The 22,597-nt window shown below is 48.0% G+C and overlaps 1 protein-coding gene and 1 non-coding gene across 15 annotated transcripts; both read left to right on the forward strand.

The window, feature by feature from the left end:
- The first annotated feature begins 612 nt into the window (after window positions 1–612).
- On the forward strand, window positions 613–22,532 carry CHD4 (chromodomain helicase DNA binding protein 4). Of its 14 annotated transcripts, none has more exons than XM_075763903.1 (40): window positions 613–721; window positions 1,778–1,939; window positions 3,929–4,056; window positions 4,242–4,433; window positions 4,833–4,951; window positions 5,389–5,630; window positions 5,717–5,844; window positions 5,977–6,112; window positions 6,554–6,735; window positions 6,869–7,108; window positions 7,826–8,029; window positions 8,120–8,325; window positions 8,566–8,697; window positions 9,004–9,100; window positions 9,523–9,714; window positions 9,802–10,002; window positions 10,999–11,136; window positions 13,205–13,326; window positions 13,455–13,628; window positions 13,940–14,081; window positions 14,555–14,686; window positions 14,799–14,916; window positions 15,133–15,257; window positions 15,549–15,786; window positions 15,955–16,127; window positions 16,323–16,503; window positions 16,580–16,690; window positions 16,839–16,945; window positions 17,029–17,162; window positions 17,652–17,796; window positions 17,987–18,152; window positions 18,522–18,631; window positions 18,870–19,005; window positions 19,237–19,314; window positions 19,425–19,562; window positions 19,659–19,767; window positions 20,092–20,224; window positions 21,352–21,547; window positions 21,661–21,836; window positions 21,968–22,532. In XM_075763903.1, exons 2-40 carry the CDS (start codon window positions 1,843–1,845, stop codon window positions 21,983–21,985), a joined length of 5,796 nt encoding a protein of 1,931 aa, XP_075620018.1. In that variant the 5' UTR covers window positions 613–721; window positions 1,778–1,842; the 3' UTR covers window positions 21,986–22,532. The 14 variants fall into 14 exon arrangements, with proteins under 14 accessions (XP_075620018.1, XP_075620027.1, XP_075620037.1 ...); XM_075763912.1 differs by having other exon boundaries at window positions 16,604–16,690; window positions 16,857–16,945; XM_075763922.1 differs by having other exon boundaries at window positions 16,604–16,690; window positions 16,857–16,945; window positions 18,873–19,005.
- On the forward strand, window positions 18,181–18,320 carry LOC142600226 (small Cajal body-specific RNA 11). Its single transcript, XR_012833666.1, has one exon.
- Window positions 22,533–22,597: the final 65 nt, after the last annotated feature.

The following is a 22,597-nucleotide window of genomic DNA, read 5'->3' on the forward strand; positions in this document are numbered from 1 at the left end:
CGGGCGCCAGGGTGGGCTGGGGGGCGGCGACGACGCGGCAGAGCCCCGCGGGCTGCGGGCGGGCGGCCGCGAGTATTATGGGATGCCTGGCTGGACGGTGGCTCCCGGCGACTATTATGGGATGCCTGGCTGGGCGGGGGGAGGAGGGGGGTGACTATTATGGGATGTGCGCCCGGGGTGTGACTATTATGGGATGTTCTGGGGGTTACAACAGTGTGCCCCCCCCCCCCAGCTCCCCGCAGGAGGGACGTGCCTATTATGGGATGGCAGGCCGGGCGGCGCGAGTGGGGGCGCCCTGCCCCGGCGCGGGGTCCCGGACGGGAGGGGGGGGCGAGTATTATGGGATGTCGGAGCGAAGGGGTGCGAGCGTGGGGAGTATTATGGGATGTTTCTCGGGGGGGGACGACACACACACGTATTATGGGATGTTCCCGGCGGGAGGGGTTATTATTATGGGATGCCGGTCCGGGCAGTGAGTGGGAAGTTCTGAGGGGAGGGCAAGTATTATGGGATGTCTCGGGGGGGGGGGTTGCCGGGGAGATGGAGGCGGGGCCTGTTGCCAGGGTCCCAGGGCATATTATGGGATGGAGGCGGGAGCGGGGGCGGGGCCTGGCCGGGTTTTTTCCCCTTTAAGAGGCGGTGCCGGGGCTGGAGCCATTTTCCCTTCAGCAGCAGCAGCAGCAGCGGCGGCGGTGAGAGAGGAGCCGGGGTCTGGAGCCGGGTGAGGAGTCGGGAGGGGACGAGGGCGGGCAGGCAGGGCCTTCCGCCGCCTTTTGGGGTGTCTATGCTGGCGGGCACCCCTCTCCGCCGGACCCCCCGTCGGCCTCTGGCCGCAGCTTGCCCCCGGGGCCGCGCCGTCCTCCTGCCCGGGCGGCCGCAGGACGTTTCCCCCCCCTCCCCCACCCGACACCGCGCCGGAGAGCGGCCGCCCCTCCAGTCCCCGCAAGCCCCGGCCGGCGCCTGCCGATCGGCCCCCGCCCCGGCGCCTGTCCCTGGGGAGAGGCGGCCCCTCGCCGCATGCGAGCCGGACTTCCCCGGCCCCGCCCCGCGCCCCCGCCCGGGAGACCGTGCCCCGCTGCCGAAACGCTGCCTTCCCCCCCCCCCCCCGCCCCCTCCCGCCGCCCCCGCCCTGCGCCGCGCAGCCCCGCTCCGGGCGGGGGCGCGGGTGCGGCGGGCAGCGGAGCGGGGCTGTCGGCGCTGCCGAGCCTGCCCTGCCTTTTGTGTGGGGCCGACGGCGGAGGAGGAGGGCGATACTGACCTGCCTCTCCGGCCGCGGCGGTGTCAGCCCGGGGCCGACGCGCCAAGTTTGGGCGGGCAAGTTGGGGACTGCCGGCAGCGCCAGTTCCGCCGCTGTCCGCCGTACCGGGCCCGGCGCGGACCGCCTGCTCCTTGCCGCGGCTCGCTGACAGCGTCCCGGCTGCCCCAAGGTCTCCTGGAAGCCCAGCTGCCTTCCCTGCCTCGCTGCCTTCTCCCAATGCAGGGCAGAAATAACCGAGGGCGCCCGGCTGCAGAGGATGGGAGAATTTTCCTGTAGGACAGCTGTTTTGGCTTCCTTGCCAGAGATGAGTTGCTGACTCAGTTTAATATCTAGTGTCTTCAAAGCCTGCTTCATCACAACTCTAAGCTGATGCTTGCTGCCAGTGTTTCTATTATCCATAGGCTCCAAATCCAGTAAAGTTGCTGTCTAAGCTTTCTCACAGATCCACTTGGTAGCACTATTGCTTGGGAAAACAGAGTTCGGGTCTGCTGTAACTTTCTCTTTTTCTTTTCAATGAAGCACTGGCTTGACTGGCGAGAAGTCGACACCCTATATAAGCCCAGGCCTCCCCCCGTTTGGAGGACATGGCATCGGGCATTGGATCTCCGTCACCATGCTCAGGGGGCAGCGATGATGATGAGATGGAGATCCTGCTGAACAACGCTATCCCCCAGCATCCAGGTATGGAGAGCCTGCAGGGCATGCATATGAAATGGGTGTGATGGTGGTCTCAAGCTGAATATGTGAAATCCATGATGTGTGGGGGAATGTCATGGTTTTTTACTACGAGTCACACATATGGCTTTGATTTTGATATTCGAGTCCTAGGGTTACTTCAAAGTGTGAGGCTCGCGGCTTTGTGTCAGGTGGAGCTGACTTTGTTCCAAGCCATTGCAGGTTGTGAGGGCCCATGCTTTGAGGAGGTGTAAGGGGTGGAGGCAGAGCATCCAGTTCTGATGGGGTACCAAAATGCCTGTGAGTTTCATATTTTGTGAATGGGGTGGTGTGTGAAAGGCCAGGGTGCCTGGCTTTCTTTCATCTGGGAACTCAAACCGGCTGACGTCCAGAGCAAACTGCCCTGGGCTGTTGCATGACCCACTTTCCTTCATCACCACACCCAATTATTGAGGTTTCTTGTGGTTCTCACTCGGTGCTGCTTGCTCACCTTTGCTTTTCTTGTAGTCTTTGTACCTTGCCTTTTCCCTTGTGTTTGCATCCTCATGATCAACACGAGACTTGAGTTATAGCCCTGGGTACTCTTCTGTTTTGGATTTTTTGTTGTTGTTGCTGACTTGCTCTGTGGATGTACATTGGGATTCTCTGCTTCCTTGTGGAAACGAATAACTTATATCCCAATGTGCTGGATTGTGAGACAAGTTTGAGTTTTCCTAGTAACTCATGCTGTACTGTGGTAGTGTCATATAAGAGAAATGTTGCAACTGGAAAGGGAAAATGGTGTTGTGGGCTTTTTGGTTGTTTGGCATTTTTTCTTAAGCTTTGACTCTAGGGTTTTCTGGCATCTCTGAAATCTTAGGTAAAAGGGGACTGTCAGTAAGCCTTGTCAGGAAAATCTTGAAGAAAAACTGTTAAAATTCCTCCAAACTGGAGAGCTTTAGCTAATATGTTGGAAAGGATAGGACGCTAGAGGTTCTAAATCAGAACTTGGGGGGGAAGAAGTTGCATCCCTGAAGGACCTGGTGTTGCAGGACTATGGGAGTGAAGAGACATCCATGGGTTGGGAATATGGCAGAGGCCAGGTGCGGGATCCCAGGTTCTGAGAGCTTGACCTCTGCCATCTTGCCCCTGACTGCGACAGCTCCTCTGACCTGTGGCTTTCTCCATCCTGCCCAGCTCCTGTGGTCAGGAGGCCATTTTCCCTTGGAGGGAGAAGGAGTGACTCTGGCTGTGGGCGGTGGGCGGGGCGGCGGGGGAGGGCGGGTGGCTCCTGCAGCAGCCTGCCACAAAGGGAAGGGCTGGCTGGCTGCCCCTGCCCCTCGGGCGGGGGGGGCAGGGAGGGCGCACACAGATGGGAGCGTGGGGTGCTGGGGAGCTGGCATGTCTTCCTCTGGCTGGGCAGCGAGCTTGCTAGCTGTTGACACGGAGGGGAAAGGGGTTGGGGGAAGGTTGTGTCAAATCTGGATAGAATAGAGTTGCTGAGTAACAACTTTCCTGTGGAGGAGGACAAGCAGTGGCTTACTGGCCTGTATTTTGCATGCAACTGTAGGATGCTTTGCACTTCTGAAGCGGCTAGATAGTTGTGGGTTTCTTTTCTGGAGACCCGTGGACTTGAAACGGTATCCTAGTCAGGTTCTCAAATGTAGTCACTATTTTGTCTCCTTTAGATGTGGCCATCTATTCGTTCTCTTTCCTACTCTTGTTGGGTTATGGCAAACTTCTGGGTCCCAAGATCTGAGTGCAAGTCTGCTTGGAGAAGGAATATTATGGAAATAGGTGGTGTTGGGGGGAGGGGGGAAACCATGTGTAGTGGTAACTGATGATATGATTACCTAGTATCTGTTGTGAACAGTAACAGAGTAAGCAGTTGTAAATACTTCTATGTTTGTAAGTATGTAGCAAGAAGCAGACAGTTAAGTGATCTCTGTGAGAAGTGGGCTATGCTGTATTGCACTGATAGGGTTTGAATGAGGCATGTCGCCTTTTCCCCTCCAGAGCCTGAAGAAGATCCAGAAGAAGAGCTTCTGTCAGAGGCTGAGACACCCAAAATCAAGAAGAAGAAGAAGCCCAAGAAACTAAAGGAACCCAAAGTGCCCAAGCTCAGCAAACGTCAGAAGAAGGAGGTATGGAAAATGATGCCTAAGGTCACACTCTGAAATATGGATGTATGGGGGTGAGAGTGCTTACTGGGCCAGTGGCAGCAGTCCTTTGTATGAGCCCTTTAGAGTTTGGGGAGAGTATGGTGTTTAGTGCTTATCCAGGGTATTTTCTCACAGCTGCCTGATCTTCTCTCTCCCTCCTTCCCCAGCTGGGGGACAGCTCTGGTGAGGGAAATGAATTTGTGGAGGAAGAAGAGGAGGTTCTGCGCTCTGACAGTGAGGGCAGCGACTACACTCCTGGGAAGAAGAAAAAGAAGAAATTAGGGCCCAAGAAGGAAAAGAAAAACAAAGCCAAGCGCAAGGAGGAGGAGGAAGAGGAGGAAGAAGATGATGACTCAAAGGTGAGAAGCTACCCTGCTGACTGACTGCTTGCTCCTCATTCCTATGTATTTGATTTTGGCTCTCTGTTTGTGATGGCGCATGGAGTTGGGGCTGTCCAGTCTCTTCTTCTTTCATTAGACCTGCTTGACTTGACCATTTTCCCACTTTGCATTCCTTCCCCTCTTCTGCCTTAAACACACCTAGAATGCATATTGAATCCAAAGACTTGTCCCACCTCCACTGATGGTTCATTGAGACTCTGTCTTATGGCAGTGATAAGGGGGGGGGGGGGGCGGGGGGGAGATAAAAGTCCCCTGATCCTGACCCATTGTGTCATCTGTAGATGTGTGGAAGCTCTGCTCTTTCCTAGAGCAGAACTAGAACTTTTTCTCAGAGTTGCTGCAATTCTCTTTGCACAGGAGCCAAAGTCATCTGCTCAGCTCCTGGAAGATTGGGGCATGGAGGATATTGATCATATCTTCACAGAGGAAGATTACCGCACTCTCACCAACTACAAAGCCTTCAGCCAGTTTGTCAGGTGAACTGCAAGTCCGTACTTGGAAGGACTCTGGAGCAAAAAAAGAGATGGGACAAGAACTAGGGTCCTTATTTTTTGGAACCCCAAGGCACATTAGAGATGCTAGAGGCTTACCTAGGGCGAAAACCCTGAAGTGACAGTGAAATAATTGATCCACATTTCCCTTGTTTTCAGTGATTGAGATGATGCAAGTCCTCACTCCCAGTCCCCTTTCTTCCCTAGTATGCTAAATTCCAATTTACTTTCCAAGCCCTTGAGCGTTTGCATCCTCCACACAGAGTGAAGGATGGGAATGGAGAGATTCATTGGCTGTTGAGATCAGAGATTAGAAAGGAATGTAGTTTGAGATAGAGGTGCTGATGAGGGTGGCGTAGGGAGGAATAATGATCTAGATTTCAGGGTGGTTCGGTAACCCTTCCTTCCTTAACTCTACGCAGGCCACTTATTGCAGCCAAGAACCCTAAAATAGCAGTGTCGAAGATGATGATGGTACTGGGAGCCAAATGGAGGGAGTTTAGCACAAACAACCCCTTCAAGGGAAGTTCAGGTGCTTCTGTGGCAGCCGCGGCAGCTGCAGCTGTTGCCGTAGTGGAGAGTATGGTGACAAATGTGGATGCTGTCCTGCCGCAGCCCCCTGTAGATGTGCCACTCAGGAAAGCCAAGACAAAGGAGGGCAAAGGTGAGATGAAGAATCTGGTGGGATGGTAGCAGCTGAGTGGTGTCAAGGCAGTAGTTCTTCTGACTTGCGGGCTTCTCTGTTCCCAGGACCCAATGCCCGGCGGAAGCCAAAGGCTAGTCCTCGTATTCCTGATATCAAGAAACCTAAAACAAAGAAGGTGGCACCTTTGAAAATCAAACTAGGAGGATTTGGTTCCAAGCGTAAAAGATCATCAGTAAGTGACACTCCTTCCTTGACCTGAGGAGGAGGAGGTGGATGATGTGCTAGAAGTGCTGGGATGCATGTCTAATTGCTGCCCCCAGCATGCCTGCCTGAGTAGCATAGCTTTTTGTCTTACCTACCTCAGAGTGAAGATGATGATCTGGATGTGGAATCAGACTTCGATGATGCCAGCATCAACAGCTATTCTGTTTCAGATGGATCTACAAGCCGTAGTAGCCGCAGTCGCAAAAAACTCAAAGCTGGGAAAAAGAAAAAGAAAGGTATTGATGCTTGCTGTCAGTTGGAGACAGAAGTGCAGCTAAGTGTGTAGAAAGATTAGAGGAATGTCTGTGCAGTATTTGGATATTTAATAGCATACTTGAAGAAGGAGAATTGTTAATGAAGGAAGAACCTGATATTTTTAATAAGGAAAAGGTTTTCAGGAGTTCTTTCTCACTTGGGTAGGGGAACAGCAACAGTGCTGAGTTTTCCTGGCCTCAACTACACCTTTTAATTTCATGGGTGGAAGGAGGCACAAAGGGGCTTGTTTTACTCCTGTTCAGCTTTTGCTCCCTGCCCTGTTTACTTACGTAGATAGAACAAGAGTTTTGGATTCTGGATCTCTATATTACTACATAGGCTGTCGGGAGAGTACCTTCCCTTGCTGTAGGAAGCCTGTACCTGTATCTTGTACTGCTGTAACTCCTCACGACCCTCTGCAGGTGAGGAGGACTCCACGGTGGCTGTGGATGGCTATGAGACCGATCACCAGGACTACTGTGAGGTGTGCCAGCAGGGAGGAGAAATTATACTGTGTGATACCTGCCCTCGTGCATACCACATGGTTTGCTTGGACCCAGACATGGAGAAAGCCCCAGAAGGCAAATGGAGCTGCCCACACTGTGTGAGTACTGGATTCCCCCACACTGTGCAAGAGGTCATGGAAGGAAACGTCAAGTGAGTTGGGGCCACTCTTCTGCAGTAATAAAATAATCTCAAATGTGTGACTTTGGTTTTCTGATTTCCCTCTCCTATAGGAAAAAGAGGGCATTCAGTGGGAAGCAAAGGAGGATAACTCTGAAGGTGAGGAAATCCTGGAGGATGTTGTGGGGGATGCTGAGGAAGAGGATGACCACCATATGGAGTTCTGCAGAGTCTGCAAGGATGGAGGAGAGCTGCTGTGCTGTGATGCCTGTCCTTCATCCTATCACATCCACTGTTTGAATCCCCCGTTGCCAGAGATTCCCAATGGAGAGTGGCTGTGTCCTCGCTGCACTGTGAGTTTCTGCTAGTACCATTCTCCTATTGCCACAAGAGATGATCGATCTGATCCCTTTGGATCATCATATTTTCCTGGAAGTGCTTAGTCCTCTGAAGGCTCTATCCCCTCTCACACTTTTATGAGCCAAACTGATGCTGAGCCAAACAGGTTTTTTTGCACTGCAAGCTCTGTAATGCCAAGCCCTTTCTTAGTAGATGATTGGGAGAAATGTCACACTTTTCCAGGAAGTTCTTGAAATGAAGTATTATAAGTGGTGTTAGGTGTTTTCATCAAGTGATGAGGACTTTTAAGATGATGAACAAAAAAGCTGCTTCATATCCCTGTGCTGGGCCGATCGTTCTACAACAAATACTTTCTGTACAAACTTTCATCAGAGTTGTGGTTGGATAGACTACTGTGCTTGTCACTCCTAGCAATTTCTGTATTAGGTGTAGAGTTTCTGAACTGGTGTGGCCCTGGGGAGACAACTAAATTGAGATACTAAATTCAGTTTGGGGTTCGTCAGTCCTAGAAAAAAAGATGATCTGGAGAAAGCTCAGAGAAATGCTGGAGAGAAGAGGATGAAAGCTTCCAAGTCCAAAAAGCAAGTTCCATCTGTGTAGTAATGCTATAGCTAAGGAAGAAAACTGTGACTCTGGATGTTTCTACTCCTCAGCATTTGTGTGTTAAAGTATGTATGCTCTGATGTGATAAGCTTTCTTTAACTTTTCAGTGCCCATCTTTGAAAGGAAAGGTGCAGAAGATCTTGATTTGGAAATGGGGTCAGCCACCAGTGGGTCCCCCCCCACCACGTCCACCTGATGCAGACCCTAATGCTCCTCCTCCTAAGCCTCTGGAGGGTCGGCCTGAAAGGCAGTTCTTCGTCAAATGGCAGGGCATGTCCTACTGGCACTGCTCTTGGGTGTCAGAGTTGCAGGTGAGTGGAGGACTCTAACTATATCATAAGGGTGGATAGTTGGGGGGTGGGGGGGGAAACACCTACTAACTGCTTCTGTCCTGACTCCAGCTGGAGCTGCACTGCCAGGTCATGTTTCGTAACTACCAACGCAAAAATGATATGGATGAGCCACCCTCAGGGGACTTCGGAGGGGAAGAAGAGAAAAGCCGAAAGAGAAAAAACAAGGACCCCAAATACGCTGAGATGGAGGAGCGCTTCTATCGATACGGGATCAAGCCTGAGTGGATGATGATCCACAGAATCCTTAATCATAGGTAGGGGAGGTAGCAAAGAGGATTTTCAACAAAGACCTTAAGCAGGCCTGAGGGAGAGTGGATAAGCTAAATTGCAATATGACTGGGGGGAAGCAGTGGAAGTTCTTTTGTTGGTATGACAAACGTTGTTCTTCTGTTTTTGTTGCTTCATTAAGGGATCCTGTCCTTCTCTCCCATTTCAGTGGATTGACAGAATACTGTCATTTCACTGTGCTTAAGACTTACTGGTTTCTTCTGCAGTGTGGATAAGAAGGGGAATGTCCACTATTTGATTAAATGGAGAGACCTACCCTATGACCAGGCATCGTGGGAAAGTGAAGATGTGGACATCCAAGATTATGACCTCTACAAGCAAGCTTACTGGAATCACAGGTAGGAGAAGTATCTAGAGGTTGTGTTCCTTTCCCTTCCCTCAAGAGTAAATACTGGAGTCTGTCAGCCCCTAGCACTGGCTGGATTAATATATGGAGAGATCCAAAAAGCATCATCTTGTTGCTGGTTCCTTATTCCTTTGGGCAGGGACCTTGTGCCTCTCCCAGTTCATGAAGGCTCCAGCCCTGTTCTCTCGAGCCTATTTGAGTTGGGTCATCCACCCTCCTATCCTTTGCAATAGTTTTCCCCTTGATTTGTTACAAAAGCCATTAAACACTTGTGTTTTCTTGGGACTGTCTCTCATAGGGAGCTGATGAGAGGTGAAGAGGGCAGGCCTGGTAAAAAGTTAAAGAAAGTGAAGATGCGGAAACTCGAGAGGCCCCCTGAGACTCCTACAGTAGATGTAAGTTACTGTTAATTGCTTAGGAGCCATCTGATATAGCTGTTTATTTTGGGGAGGAGGCAGGTAAATAGGAAATTGAAGAGTGAAAGCATGTGGTTTAGAGTTCCTTCTTGGCGCAAAGAACAAATGGGTTATAGAGCCTTCAGACAAAGGCTCATCTTGTCCATTGAGTGAGACGCTGGCTTGGTGAAAGGGTTTTACCACCCCCACCCCCCAAAAAAGGCAAACCCACCCCCCCCGACACAAAACAAAAACCCACGACTTTTTGTTGGGTACCTTTAGCCATTTGGGAATTTTGTCTGGTGCTAGTCTGGTCATCATCTGTGAAGTCGCATCTGCATTAGGGAGTAACGGGTGACTGGGAAAGGAGTCTTGGTAGCTGTCTAGCTAAGGACCTCAACTCTTCCTTCTTTCCACTGTAGCCAACAGTGAAATATGACCGGCAACCTGAGTACCTCGATGTAACAGGGGGGACCTTGCATCCCTACCAACTGGAAGGACTGAACTGGCTGCGCTTCTCTTGGGCCCAGGGCACAGATACAATCTTGGCTGATGAAATGGGTCTGGGAAAGACTGTGCAGACAGCTGTGTTCCTATATTCCTTATACAAAGAGGTGAGAGCTGGGAGATCACTACCCAGGGAGATTCTGCCTGTGTTAGTCATTGCATTCATCTAATGCTCTTCCTGACTCTATTCATAGGGCCACTCAAAGGGTCCCTTCTTGGTGAGTGCCCCACTGTCCACAATCATCAACTGGGAACGAGAATTTGAGATGTGGGCCCCAGATATGTATGTGGTGACCTATGTTGGGGACAAAGACAGCCGGGCCATCATCCGTGAGAATGAGTTCACTTTTGAGGATAATGCCATACGTGGGGGTAAAAAAGCATCCAGAATGAAGGTACAGAACTCTGCTGTAACACAAGCCTGAACTGAAAGAAAAGAAGAGATGCACTAGACTGGCTTTCAGCAGCTGAGATTCAGATATTCTTATGTCCCTGGGAACTGACTATACTTGTAGTTTCCAAGGGGAAGTAACTGCAAATTGATGACTAGTGGGCGTTTAGTCTCCTGCTCTAGACTGTTTAAATACTCCTACTAGTCTGAACTAATCCTGTACTGGAAAAAGAGAGTTGACTAAGGTAGTACTTGACCGTAGGCAAGTCCCTCTACCTCTTCCACTTAATCTGTGAAGTTGTGCATCATTTCTACAGCTCTAAGTCAATGTCAGAATTGCCACTGTATGAAAAAGACAACCATACCTTTTTTTTTTGGTATGAACTCTTTAATCTCCCTGAGGAGCTGGCTGACAGTAAGGCTATACCTAGACATCTGAGAAACTGCATTCTGTGCCCAGACAGGAAGAAAGAGCCTGATCTAGGTGGCTAGTTTTTGTAGAACTTTAGTCTTCCTAGTAAAAGCAAGATGGCAGCTGAAGCTTTTCCAGGGGCAGAAATAGATAGAACTCCTTTGCTTCTGTTAAAATTGAACTGCATTAGGTACTAATAGTAGTTTAAAGTTCCAGGATAAACTATTTGTCAAAAAACTAAGACTTAGACAAGCCACTCTTCTCCAAATCTCATTTCCCTAACATGACTCTGTTGCTTATTTGTTAAACTTCTCTGTTAACAATATTTGGCAACTGTCCAGAAGTAGCAGGTACTGAGGCGGGGGGTTAAGGAGACTTACATGTGTTTTGAGAGTAATGGGGGATTAAAGGGCTAGAATTGTTTGGGTAGCATTTTGAATCTTGTGACAGGAAACTGTGGATGTGAAAAGTGTTTGGTGTGCTGTTTGACCAGGGCTCGTCAGATTAACTTGGTGGAGAAATGCTGCATCTACTCTGTCCTGGGGCATTCCTCTATCCCATTACCATGCTCATCCTTTTCCTTTGCAGAAGGAGGCTGCTGTGAAGTTCCACGTGCTTCTCACCTCCTATGAACTGATCACAATCGATATGGCCATACTTGGCTCTATTGACTGGGCCTGTCTCATTGTGGATGAAGCTCACAGGCTGAAGAACAATCAGTCTAAGGTACAGAGAAGTATCAACAGTTTATAGGCATGGCATATGTTGCAGGGGGGGGGAAGTGGGCAGAAAGTGTTCAGAAGATTAGATAGCTGCTCCTAAGCATGTAAGTTTGTCTGCTAATTCTTAGTCGTTTGTTCAATAGTGAGCTCGATGTGTTATTAAAAAAAGTCAACAGCCTTCATTTGGCAATTGATTATCATTGGCAACAGCTTCACTTTTATACATATCACTGGTTAAAACAGCTTTCTGAGTGAATAGGCAATTGGTGTACACTGGAAAACAGAAAGACTTGGATGTTGTCGCTCTCAAATACAAACTGGCTTCTCTGAAAGCAGATCATATGTCTGCACCACCTCCATTCTGGGAAGGTGTACCATACTGAGCATAAAACAAGCTGCACAAGTACAAATATCCTGCTTCCAGAATAGTCTTGCTCTCTGCATACATCTAGTTTTGTAGCAGAACTAATTAGATATTATAGAAAAGGGAGAGGTGGGCAGAGGTGCTCAAAAATGCTGAGGCAGATGCTGAAAACCTTATAGCTGATTTTATGAGACTGCACCTTAACCAAGCTTGTTTGAATTCGGTGGACTTGACTGTACTTTCTTAATCCAGCCCCTCCTTAAGCCCTTGTGCCTTAATTCTGATACTGATTTGTCTGTCTTCAGCTGAGTCTGTGTTCAGTACGGCAAAACCAATTGTTATTGGAAATCTGGTTTTATAGGTTCTTGGAGACTGTGTAAGACAAAATTGCCTCTTGATTTCTCCTTGGGTTGTTTGGGGTTTTTTGGTTTTTTTCTTTGTTTAAATGGCTTTAGCTTTTTGGATCTTGGCATGAAGCATCTTTCTGAGAAACACAGCTGTGCTTGCAGTCCGGTTTCCAGATCTTTTATTGTTGTAGGCACTAAGACTGAATGCTGTTCTATGCTTAGCATTGAAATTATTGGAAGGAGTAATGAATGCTTACTATTAATATTCATTAATTGAAAGAGGATGTAAAGGCTCAAGGTTACACAATGACTAATAGTTACAATTGGTTATCCACCAAGATCGTTAAATCTACCTCCTTCTAGAGCGGTTTCCTGTCCCATAAAGACAGCTTCAGGTGTTTGGCTGTGAGATAGGTCAGACACTTCTTGACAGATTGGTTATCTACCAAACTTTTGTATATATAATTCATAACTGCCATATTTGATTCCACAATGAGAATGTTTTTTGACTACAACTATGTAGAAAGATAAATCCCCATGAAGGCCACTAGAAGGATCTTTCTAGTGTGATAACCAAAACATAAGAGGTGTTTGGTTTCTCTTTCAGTGTAGGTTTTTTTGTTTGCCATCTAGTACATGCTACTTTCATTAAGTTTGACCTTATATCATGATAAGTGTAAACTAAGCGAAGAAATGACAAAGCTCATAAATAAATTACTGCTTTATTATCAATTTGTGCTGGTGAACGTGGTACACTCGTGCTTTTCAGTTCAGTACTTTAACTGCTCGCTACCTCTGTCTGGAATTACTTCACTGTTGTGAAAACCAGCACAAATTATCTTAAAGACACATTGGCAAACCCTTAGCTCTTTTTCTCCTCTGCTTGTTCAGAGCTCTGGAGCATCGCCAGGACTGATATGAATAGGAAGAGTGACTTAGCTATTTCTAGAATTGTCAAGGCAGAGTAGTTGTAAGAATGTGGAACACTAATTTAACAAGGAAAAAGTACATAGTACAGCAGTCTGGAAATGATTGGTGGTCTGAAAGAACTTGTAACTTAGAAGAGCAAAGGAAGCCTACCAGCACCTGATGGCTGTTAGGATTTGCTACAGTCATGTTTTAGCTATGCAGAACAATGATCCAAATGGGATCAGTCTAGTGACCCTGACTGGAATGTGAATTACTTGGAGCTCTTGTCCAAACAGCTGATATGATCTAAATGGAACCCTAGCTTGGTGTCAACTTTTTTCTAGGAGAATTTTTTTTTTTCTTTAGACCTATGACTTAATAAGCTTTTGACATGTTTGTGTATGTTTGGGGTTTTTTTCCTCACCATTTCTTCCATGCTCTCTATTTCCCAGTTCTTCCGTGTGCTAAACGGTTACTCCCTCCAGCACAAGCTGCTGCTTACAGGAACACCCTTGCAGAACAACCTGGAAGAACTGTTCCACCTGCTGAACTTCCTGACGCCAGAGAGATTCCAGTATGTCTTGCAGTGCAAGTCAGGCTGCCTGTCTTGTCACTCCTATCCCCTTCCTCTTTTTGTTTTGGTTTTTTTTTTTCCCCCTCTTTTTCCTTTGTGGCTTTTGCTGAGTGTCTGTTTCTCTGCAGTAACTTGGAGGGCTTCCTAGAAGAGTTTGCAGATATTGCCAAGGAAGATCAGATCAAGAAGCTGCATGATATGCTGGGCCCACACATGCTGAGGCGTCTCAAAGCTGATGTTTTCAAGAATATGCCATCTAAGACAGAACTCATTGTCAGAGTGGAGTTGAGCCCCATGCAGAAGTGAGTGTGAGGATGAAGAGTGCACCTGCTGTTGAGCTACTGTTGCTCTGTTTCAAAGAGGATGCTGAAATAGTCTTATCCTCACTATAGGGCTTTCTACACAGTGGATAGGAGGAAGATTTCCTGCTGCCACTATAGCAGAGGGAGGACTAATCCTGTGCTGTCATGCAAGGGATAAAGAGATAGTGAATGCCACTGGCAGAGCCTAGGTAGCTGGCAGGTAATGCCAGCAGCTGTGCAGAGTCTAGCAAGAGAGTATGTTAGTCATTCTTATGAGGGGAGTCTGAAGTTTTTTCTTTTTTTCTTTTCAGGAAATACTATAAATACATTTTGACGAGGAACTTTGAGGCACTGAATGCACGGGGTGGTGGTAACCAAGTCTCCTTGCTCAACGTTGTTATGGATCTGAAGAAGTGCTGTAACCACCCCTACTTGTTTCCTGTGGCTGCTATGGTACGTCCAGTCACTTATTCTGTATCAGCAAATTCCCTGCTGGCTATTATCAAGGAGCCAGTTAGCTCCCTAGTTAAGCATGGAGGGGTTCCCCTTCCTCTCTCTCTGCTTCAATGTTTTTTCATCCTGACTTTATGAAGACCCAACATGCTGGAAGGTCTTTCCTTTTCCAGTATCTTTGTATGACAGGTAGGAGCTATCTTGTGACTCATGCAAGATGGTGAAGACAGTAAGAGTAGGGACTAAGTCAATAAAAAAAAAGGGCATCTCATAGTCAAATTGCAAAAGCAGCACAGGGTAGCACTGATCTTTCATATAAATAGTGCTGTACATTGTGGTTGTGCCAGGCTAAATGACCAGAAGTGAGTCAGCATCTGATGAACACAGCTAGGGACTATATGACCAAGCTGCATCCCTTCAAAACTGTTTTCTTCCCCCACTCCTTACTTCTTTTCTTTTCTCTTTCTTCTCAGGAAGCTCCAAAAATGCCAAATGGCATGTATGATGGTAGTGCTCTTATTCGAGCCTCTGGAAAGCTGTTGTTGCTCCAGAAGATGTTAAAGAACCTTAAAGAAGGAGGTCATAGGGTGCTCATATTCTCTCAGGTATATGGGGAAAAACCTTAAGGCTGGGACTTCTTTTTGTGAGAAAGGAGCCTGTTGATCTGGTATCCCCTTGTCCCTCACTCTCTTGTGGTGGTGTTTTTCTGATATGCAGATGACTAAAATGTTGGACCTTCTAGAAGACTTTCTGGAACATGAAGGGTACAAATATGAGCGGATTGATGGAGGAATCACCGGGAACATGCGTCAGGAGGCTATAGATCGCTTCAATGGTATGGAGTCTCTTAACGTTCTTTGCAAAATAAAACCCGTTGTCTTAATATGTGCTTAGTAGGGAACATGGGATTGTTGTGGCCCAAGTCTTCCATTGCTCTCCTGGAATCTTAAATTAGTAGTGATTCCCCCTCATGTGATGTAGGTCAGATACAAATCCTTGTTTGAGTAATGCACTCTCCCTTGATTACTTTTGTTCTCTCTTTTTATCTAAGCTCCTGGTGCTCAGCAGTTCTGCTTTCTGCTTTCAACTCGAGCTGGGGGTCTTGGTATTAACTTGGCTACAGCAGATACTGTGATTATCTATGATTCAGACTGGAACCCCCACAATGATATCCAGGTGAGTCTGAATGAGACCACTCACTATGGAGTAATCCTGAGGAAGAAGGGAAATGAAATCATCAGGAGGAGTGAAGGAATGTGAGACTTCCCCTCTAGAAACATGTAAAATTAGAGCAGTGAGGATGGGTAGAGATGGGAAGTGAAATAGAAGAGGGTTCTTTCAGGGCGCAGCCTTCGCTAATGTTAAAAGCTAACGTGAAGGCAACTGGGAAACTTGTGAAGGTAGGCGGGGTGTATCAGACTACGACTTGTGTAGCTCTAGACTGTTCTGAGCACATCTCTTTTCTAGGCCTTCAGTCGTGCACACAGAATTGGACAGAACAAGAAAGTGATGATATACCGCTTTGTGACAAGGGCCTCAGTGGAGGAGCGTATCACTCAGGTGGCCAAGAAGAAAATGATGCTAACTCATCTGGTAGTGAGACCAGGGTTGGGCTCCAAGACAGGCTCCATGTCCAAACAGGAACTTGATGACATTCTCAAATTTGGCACTGAAGAGCTCTTCAAGGATGAGGCTACTGAGGGGGGTGAGTGCCCGGGAGTAGAACTGAAAGAGGTGGGGAGGTCTGACTCCTTATTAGGGAGTGGCTGTAGGCACAGTGCTGATTATAGCTCTACAGAGAGGTCTAGGGCAGCATTCCCTTTCCTAGTCCTTTGAGATCCACACAGCAACTGTGCCTGTGCTCTTCCATCAGGGGATAACAAGGAAGGTGAGGACAGCAGTGTCATCCACTATGATGACAAAGCAATTGAGCGTCTGTTGGATCGGAACCAGGATGAAACAGAAGATACGGAACTTCAGGGCATGAATGAGTATCTCAGCTCCTTCAAGGTGGCCCAATATGTTGTTCGTGAAGAGGAGATGGGGGTGAGTATGAGATGGATGTCAGCTGGTATCTTCTGCTGAATGATGCAGGATCAATTAAGCAAATTGAGCTCTGAATGAGGCAGGCTCAATTAAGCAAATTGAGCTCTGATGCTTTTAAGGGCAATCAGGCATATATCTGCTCAGACAGGTTGGGATTTGGAGCATAAGGCTCTAAATTTGTTACTTCTCTGGCAGGAGGAAGAGGAGGTTGAACGGGAGATCATTAAGCAGGAGGAGTCAGTAGATCCTGATTACTGGGAGAAACTGCTGCGTCACCATTATGAACAGCAACAGGAGGATCTGGCCAGGAATCTGGGCAAGGGCAAACGTATTCGCAAGCAAGTTAACTACAATGATGGCTCGCAGGAGGATAGAGGTACAAATCCACAGGAACCTGAGGGAAAAATGGGTGTAAGTATATGTTGCTAGGAAGTAACGGAGTAGCGTCTCAGGCTCACGTGCTGTTTTTCTTTCAGACTGGCAGGATGACCAGTCAGATAATCAATCAGACTATTCAGTTGCTTCTGAAGAAGGGGACGAGGACTTTGATGAGAGGTCTGAAGGTAAGCTCTGGTGAAGCCAGAGTTCCTGGGTCACTTCCTCTATGGGAACAATTGGGACTTGATTTGGGTGACTTACACACTTTGTGGTGCTGTTCTGCAAGGGAAGTATTCACGCAACAATATGCTGTGCATTGTCTCTCCTCCTTAGCTGCATTTCTCTCTTCAGCAGCTCGTCGGCCTAGCCGCAAAGGCCTGAGAAATGATAAGGATAAGCCTCTGCCTCCCTTACTTGCCCGCGTGGGAGGGAACATTGAGGTAAGTATTACCAGGGTAGGTGTTTGCATCCTAGCTGCTTCTGTATGGCTCTTGCTGTATCTTGTCTGTCTTCTCCATTCTAGGTCTTGGGTTTCAATGCCCGCCAGCGCAAAGCCTTCCTCAATGCTATCATGCGCTATGGAATGCCGCCTCAGGATGCCTTCACCACTCAGTGGCTTGTTCGGGACCTCCGTGGCAAGTCAGAGAAAGAGTTCAAGTGAGTTTGCATTAGGCAGGGATGGAAGACTGGCAACGTCTAGTCCCTTTGGGGAAGAATGAGAATTGGTCCTTTTCTGGCCTTTCCTTAGTCTACGTTTCCATAATGTATTAGTTGATTCTTTGTGGGGGAATGAAGTATAAGCTGGGAGAGATTAGGGGGTTGTTCCTACTTCTCTTCCTTGGACTTGACTCATCAGTTAGCAAAAGCAAATGCTTTTAGAGGAGTACCATGGTCATGCAAGCATTTAATGAGTACTCGCTCTGAGCCCTTTTTGGGGTTTTGGTTGTGTCTGGCTCAAGACTGAGTCAGCTGTGTGTCCTTTATGTATGTAGTAATTCTTTCAGGATGCTCTCCCTTGAAGGAGCCTGGAACCCCAGAATTTGTGTTACTATGTGTTAGGAGTCTCAGGGTGATTGTCCTTATGATAATGCACGTCTCCAGCTAATCCAGTTTATAGTCTAATTGCTTGTCTCTTAACTGCTCCAGGGCCTATGTCTCACTCTTCATGCGCCATTTATGTGAACCTGGAGCTGATGGTGCGGAAACCTTTGCAGATGGGGTCCCACGGGAAGGTCTTTCTCGACAGCACGTCCTTACTCGAATTGGGGTCATGTCACTTATACGCAAAAAGGTAGGTGCCTAGCACAGCAACGTAGCCTTCGCTCTCCATGCAACTTGTAGTCGCTAGGGTCCTGAGTTAGTGAGTTACCTCTTCTTTCACACCTACTTTTGTTGTGTACTGAGTAGTGTGACTCTTCTGGTTTGAGGACAAGCTTTGTATGACTCCTCCAATGCTACGTCTTTCTCTTCTTCTCGTGCAGGTGCAGGAATTTGAGCATGTGAATGGCCGCTGGAGTATGCCAGAACTGGCAGAGATAGAGGAGAACAAGAAACTTTCACAGCCAAGCTCACCCTCTCCCAAAACTCCAACTCCTTCGACACCAGGGGACACGCAGCCAAATACGCCTGCCCCTGTCCCTCCGCCTGGTGAGAAGCTCCCCTCTCGTACAGTCCTGCGTCCTGACCTCATCCTGGCTGTTCCCCTCACCGGACCTGTGGTGGTGGGGTCTGGGGGTGGACGCAGATCAACTTACCTCTCATGTTAGGAGGGCTGCCAAAGACATGTGTAAGCCCTTAAAGGCAAGAGAGGACACTAGCTTTCCTTGGATGAGCTGTCATCAGCAAGATGAGAAGCCCAGCACTTGCAGTGGGCAGGAAAGACGGGGGGTGGTCATCTTGAGTGATGATGGGCCTAATCTCTGGGAGCAAAGGAGATGTGTGCTTGGTAACAGTGAGGGGAAGACCTTACTGATGGCTTTGCCTCTTTTTTTCTTTGCTGTGGTGGGGAATACACAGAAGAAGGAGTAAAAGTAGAAGAAGGAGCCAGTGCTAAGGAGCAAGGAGAGTCATCTGAAACAGAGAAAGAGCTTGGTGCCTCTGCTATTGAAACAGAGGTCCCTATGGAGGTGAGTGCTGTGTTGCTTGTTTGCCTCATACGATTGCAAATGTCTCTACTTCTGTACCTCTTCTATGTTATTTGGCTGCTGAGACAGACTTGAGTTCTTGGAATGATATTTAAAGATAATTCTGACGTCCTCAGAATTGGGCTTACGGTTTTGTGGATCTTTGCTTTCCAAACTGCTGTGATTGTTTTCCATTTCCATGCACTGTTTTACCTCACTTCTCATTGACTTCTGTCCTCAGCAGTGTGCCCAGCCTGTGGAGACGCTGCCACAGGAAGCGAAATCCCCAGTGAACCCTATAGAAGCAGAAGAAAAAAAAGTAGAGGAACCAGAGTTGAAGGAAAGACCAGATGAGCCAATGGAAGTAGAAAGCAAAGGTATCTCTAGGGTTGTTTTTCAATACCTTGAACAGCAATAACCACCCCCCCGATACTATTTTCCTAAAGCTGCTCTTTGCATCAGCACTTCATCCTAAAGAAACAGGCTTAAATGTGGACAATCAGTGGGGCTGCTACAGGACTTTGGACAGGGAGCTAGGGAACAGTATTAGGTTTCACAGGCTGAAGAACAAAACCTTGGACTTGCCATGTTCCCCTTCTCTCCTGTAGCTGATGTGGAAAAAGTGGAAGACAGAGCACCTGTTGAGAATCCCCCTGAACCTCCTATAATCACTCTGGATGAGAAAGGTGAGTCATGATAATTCCATTCTCTTCCTTAACCCTGGTCCTGCAAGGATTCCTTGTGGGTCCAACTTGCCCTGGTATCTGCTATGTTCTCTCATCTCCTGTGTGTACAGATGAGAAAAAGGATGATGATAAGAGAGATGTGGTGATGCTGCAGAACGGAGAGATGCTGAAAGAGTCAGTAGATGAAAGGCACAAGAAGGCAGTAAAGCAGCGCTTCATGTTCAACATAGCAGATGGTGGCTTCACTGGTATGAGAAATCTTTGCGTGCTTGAACTTGTTTATATGCCCCTGCTTGTGTTTGTGAAATAACTTTCAACTATTCTGGTGTCTCCTGCCTTTCCAGAACTACACTCCCTGTGGCAGAATGAAGAGCGGGCAGCAACTGTCACCAAGAAGACCTATGAGATTTGGCATCGGCGTCATGACTACTGGCTCCTTGCTGGGATTATCAAGTATCCTTACCTTGATGGACCAGTTCTCTCCCCTTGTACATTAAACTGTCACAATGAAGGTGACCGTCCTGGGTCTGACTGGAGTCATTAAGTGAGAGAGTGCTTGATCCCCTTTCACAAGAGTGAAAGTGATGGTGGGAGGAGGAGTTTCCTGCCAGCATAGTTTAGACTTCGCAGGACATAGTTCTCATTCCTTTTCCTTGGCTCCTGTTCCTCCCCTCTCTGTACCCCCTTTCCCCACCCCCTCTTGAGAACCGTATCTGCCTGGGCTGTGTATTCCCTTGTTCTCACTGCCTTTGTTTGCCTGAGCTCATCCCATCTCAGTCATGGCTATGCCCGTTGGCAGGATATTCAGAATGATCCACGTTACGCCATCCTCAATGAACCCTTCAAGGGTGAGATGAACAGGGGTAACTTCCTGGAAATAAAGAATAAGTTCTTAGCAAGGAGATTTAAGGTAAGGATTTCTCTTCAGTGTGATAAGTGCCTTTTAGCCAGCTGGACCTCTGAGAACAAGAGCTTGCTGTTCTGAGTTTCTGCTAAGAAACTGAAGACTTTCATTTTAAGGGGGAAAAAAAAAGTAGTATCTGTCAGGATCATGCAGTAGCTCCATGATAGGAGCTCCCTTTACTCTAGAAATGGTATTGGGGAGCTTGGCTCAGTGCTCTCCCCCCAAATGTTTATTGAAAAACTGGTATGCAGGAGGCTTAAGGTTGAAGTGGCTGTTTCCATCACAGTTTCTGCTTGGTGTGCTACAACCCACTCAGTGTGCCTAAGCACAACTTTAAAATACTGTACAGATTGCTGAAAGGGTTGCCTTCAGTCTCTGCCACCACCCTTTTTTGGGAGTGACCATAGCTTAGTTCTGGAAATTATTTAAGACGAACCCAAATAAAGACCATGTAGTTCATAGAATCATAGACTGGGTTGGGTTGGAAGGGACCTCAAACATCATCTAGTTCTACCTCCCCTGCTATGGGCAGGGACACCCTCCACTAGACCAGGTTGCCCAAAGCTTCATCCAGTCTGGCCTTGAACACTTCCAGGGATGGGGCCTCTACAACTTCTCTGGGCAACCTGTTCCAGTTCTCGGTCTTGGGGCAAAACATTGAATTAATGTAGTCTGGCTGATCAGTTCTGCACTAACAGGAATCAAACTGATTTCTCCAAATGCCCCTGACATGCTTAACAGTTTTTAGACTCTTCCTGGATACTTCTCACTTGGGTTGAAAGAGAAAGCTCCATCCCTTTTGCTCCATAAAGAAAGAGTAAAATAGCAAACAAGTTGGTCTTTGGAAAGAATCTGAGGAGGAATAAGAATCCTACAGGACTTAAGGCAGTCTTCTATAAAATTAGATGTAGCCTTGTTTTCTTGTGTACCTGGCCTAGTGTAACGGAGACCTTAATTGTATGGGGCTCTTTAGACTTTGTTCAGTCTAAACAGAAGCTGGTGAAAGGAGGCTCAGCTGCAGAATTGCACCTCATGAGATAGTGGAGAACTGGATCAGGAGACACTGGGGGTGCAAACAGGCTGCTTTTCAGGCAACTGCTGAAACACTTTCTCGTTGCTGGCCCACCTTGTAGCTCCTGGAGCAAGCTCTGGTGATTGAGGAGCAGTTGCGGCGAGCTGCATATCTGAACATGTCAGAAGACCCATCTCATCCATCTATGGCTCTGAACACACGTTTCGCAGAGGTGGAATGCCTAGCTGAGAGCCACCAGCACCTATCCAAGGAGTCAATGGCTGGGAACAAACCAGCCAATGCTGTGCTGCACAAAGGTAATGCAGTGTGTTAAACAGGTGGGACAGGTGTTTAGCATCACTGTCCCCTCTGCTCTCTTCCCTGTGGGGTGTCCCTTTCCTCTCTGAACAGATGTCCCTTTCTCTCCCAGTTCTGAAGCAGCTGGAGGAGCTTTTGAGTGACATGAAGGCAGATGTGACTCGTCTGCCTGCCACCATTGCCCGTATCCCACCTGTGGCAGTGCGCCTCCAGATGTCAGAGCGCAACATCCTCAGCCGGCTGGCCAACCGCAGCAGTGAGCCCCCTCCACCGCCACCTCCCCAACAAGTATGTACCCTCTCTGGTCAGTAAGCGGAGTTACCTAGGGGGGAGTGGGGGGCTCCATGGGGAAACTGCCCTGCTTACCAGGGTCTGTTGACCCAGCATTGAGTCTCAGATCATCTTCTCTTGCCCCACAGGTGGCCCAGCAGCAGTGAGTCCCTGGCCCAGTGCTGTTGACCTTTCGGCCAAACTGAAGTGACCCCACACACACCCCTTCACACTCTACCCCTCTGCCTGACATTCCTGACTGGGTGCTGTTTCCCTCCATGGAAGCTGCTGCGCAGGTCTCTGGGAGGAGAAGAAACTCCTTCCTCTGCAGCCAGCCCGTTGGAGCAAGGAGTGTGCTTAGGAGAGAGGGGGATGTATGATGGACTTTGTATATAGTGACTGGAGGCCACAGCGCCATGTCTGTTACACGGAGAACCTGGCTGCATTGCTCGCTGCCTCTGCCTGGAATTCCAGTTTTTGTTTTTAATTTTATTTTGAGTTTGTTTACTGAGATGAGCGTGCAGGCAAGACCAAGCAAAAGCCAGGAAAGAGACAAAGCTACCTCCATCAAGATCCTTTTTAATACAAAAACTGACCAGACTTGTCCACTAATAAGCAGCTTGAAGAAAAAAAACAACCCACAACAAAAAAAAAAATCAAAAAAACAGAGAAAAACCTTGGTAAAACTGAAAAATAAAGTTTCCTTGTATTTTATTTTGTTGCCTCTATTTAGAGCCCTACTCCTGCTATAAGTACTCTGCCTTTTCCAAGTGTAGCAG

This window comes from Balearica regulorum, chromosome 1 (genome assembly GCF_011004875.1).
Source record: "Balearica regulorum gibbericeps isolate bBalReg1 chromosome 1, bBalReg1.pri, whole genome shotgun sequence".
NCBI lineage: Eukaryota > Metazoa > Chordata > Aves > Gruiformes > Gruidae > Balearica > Balearica regulorum.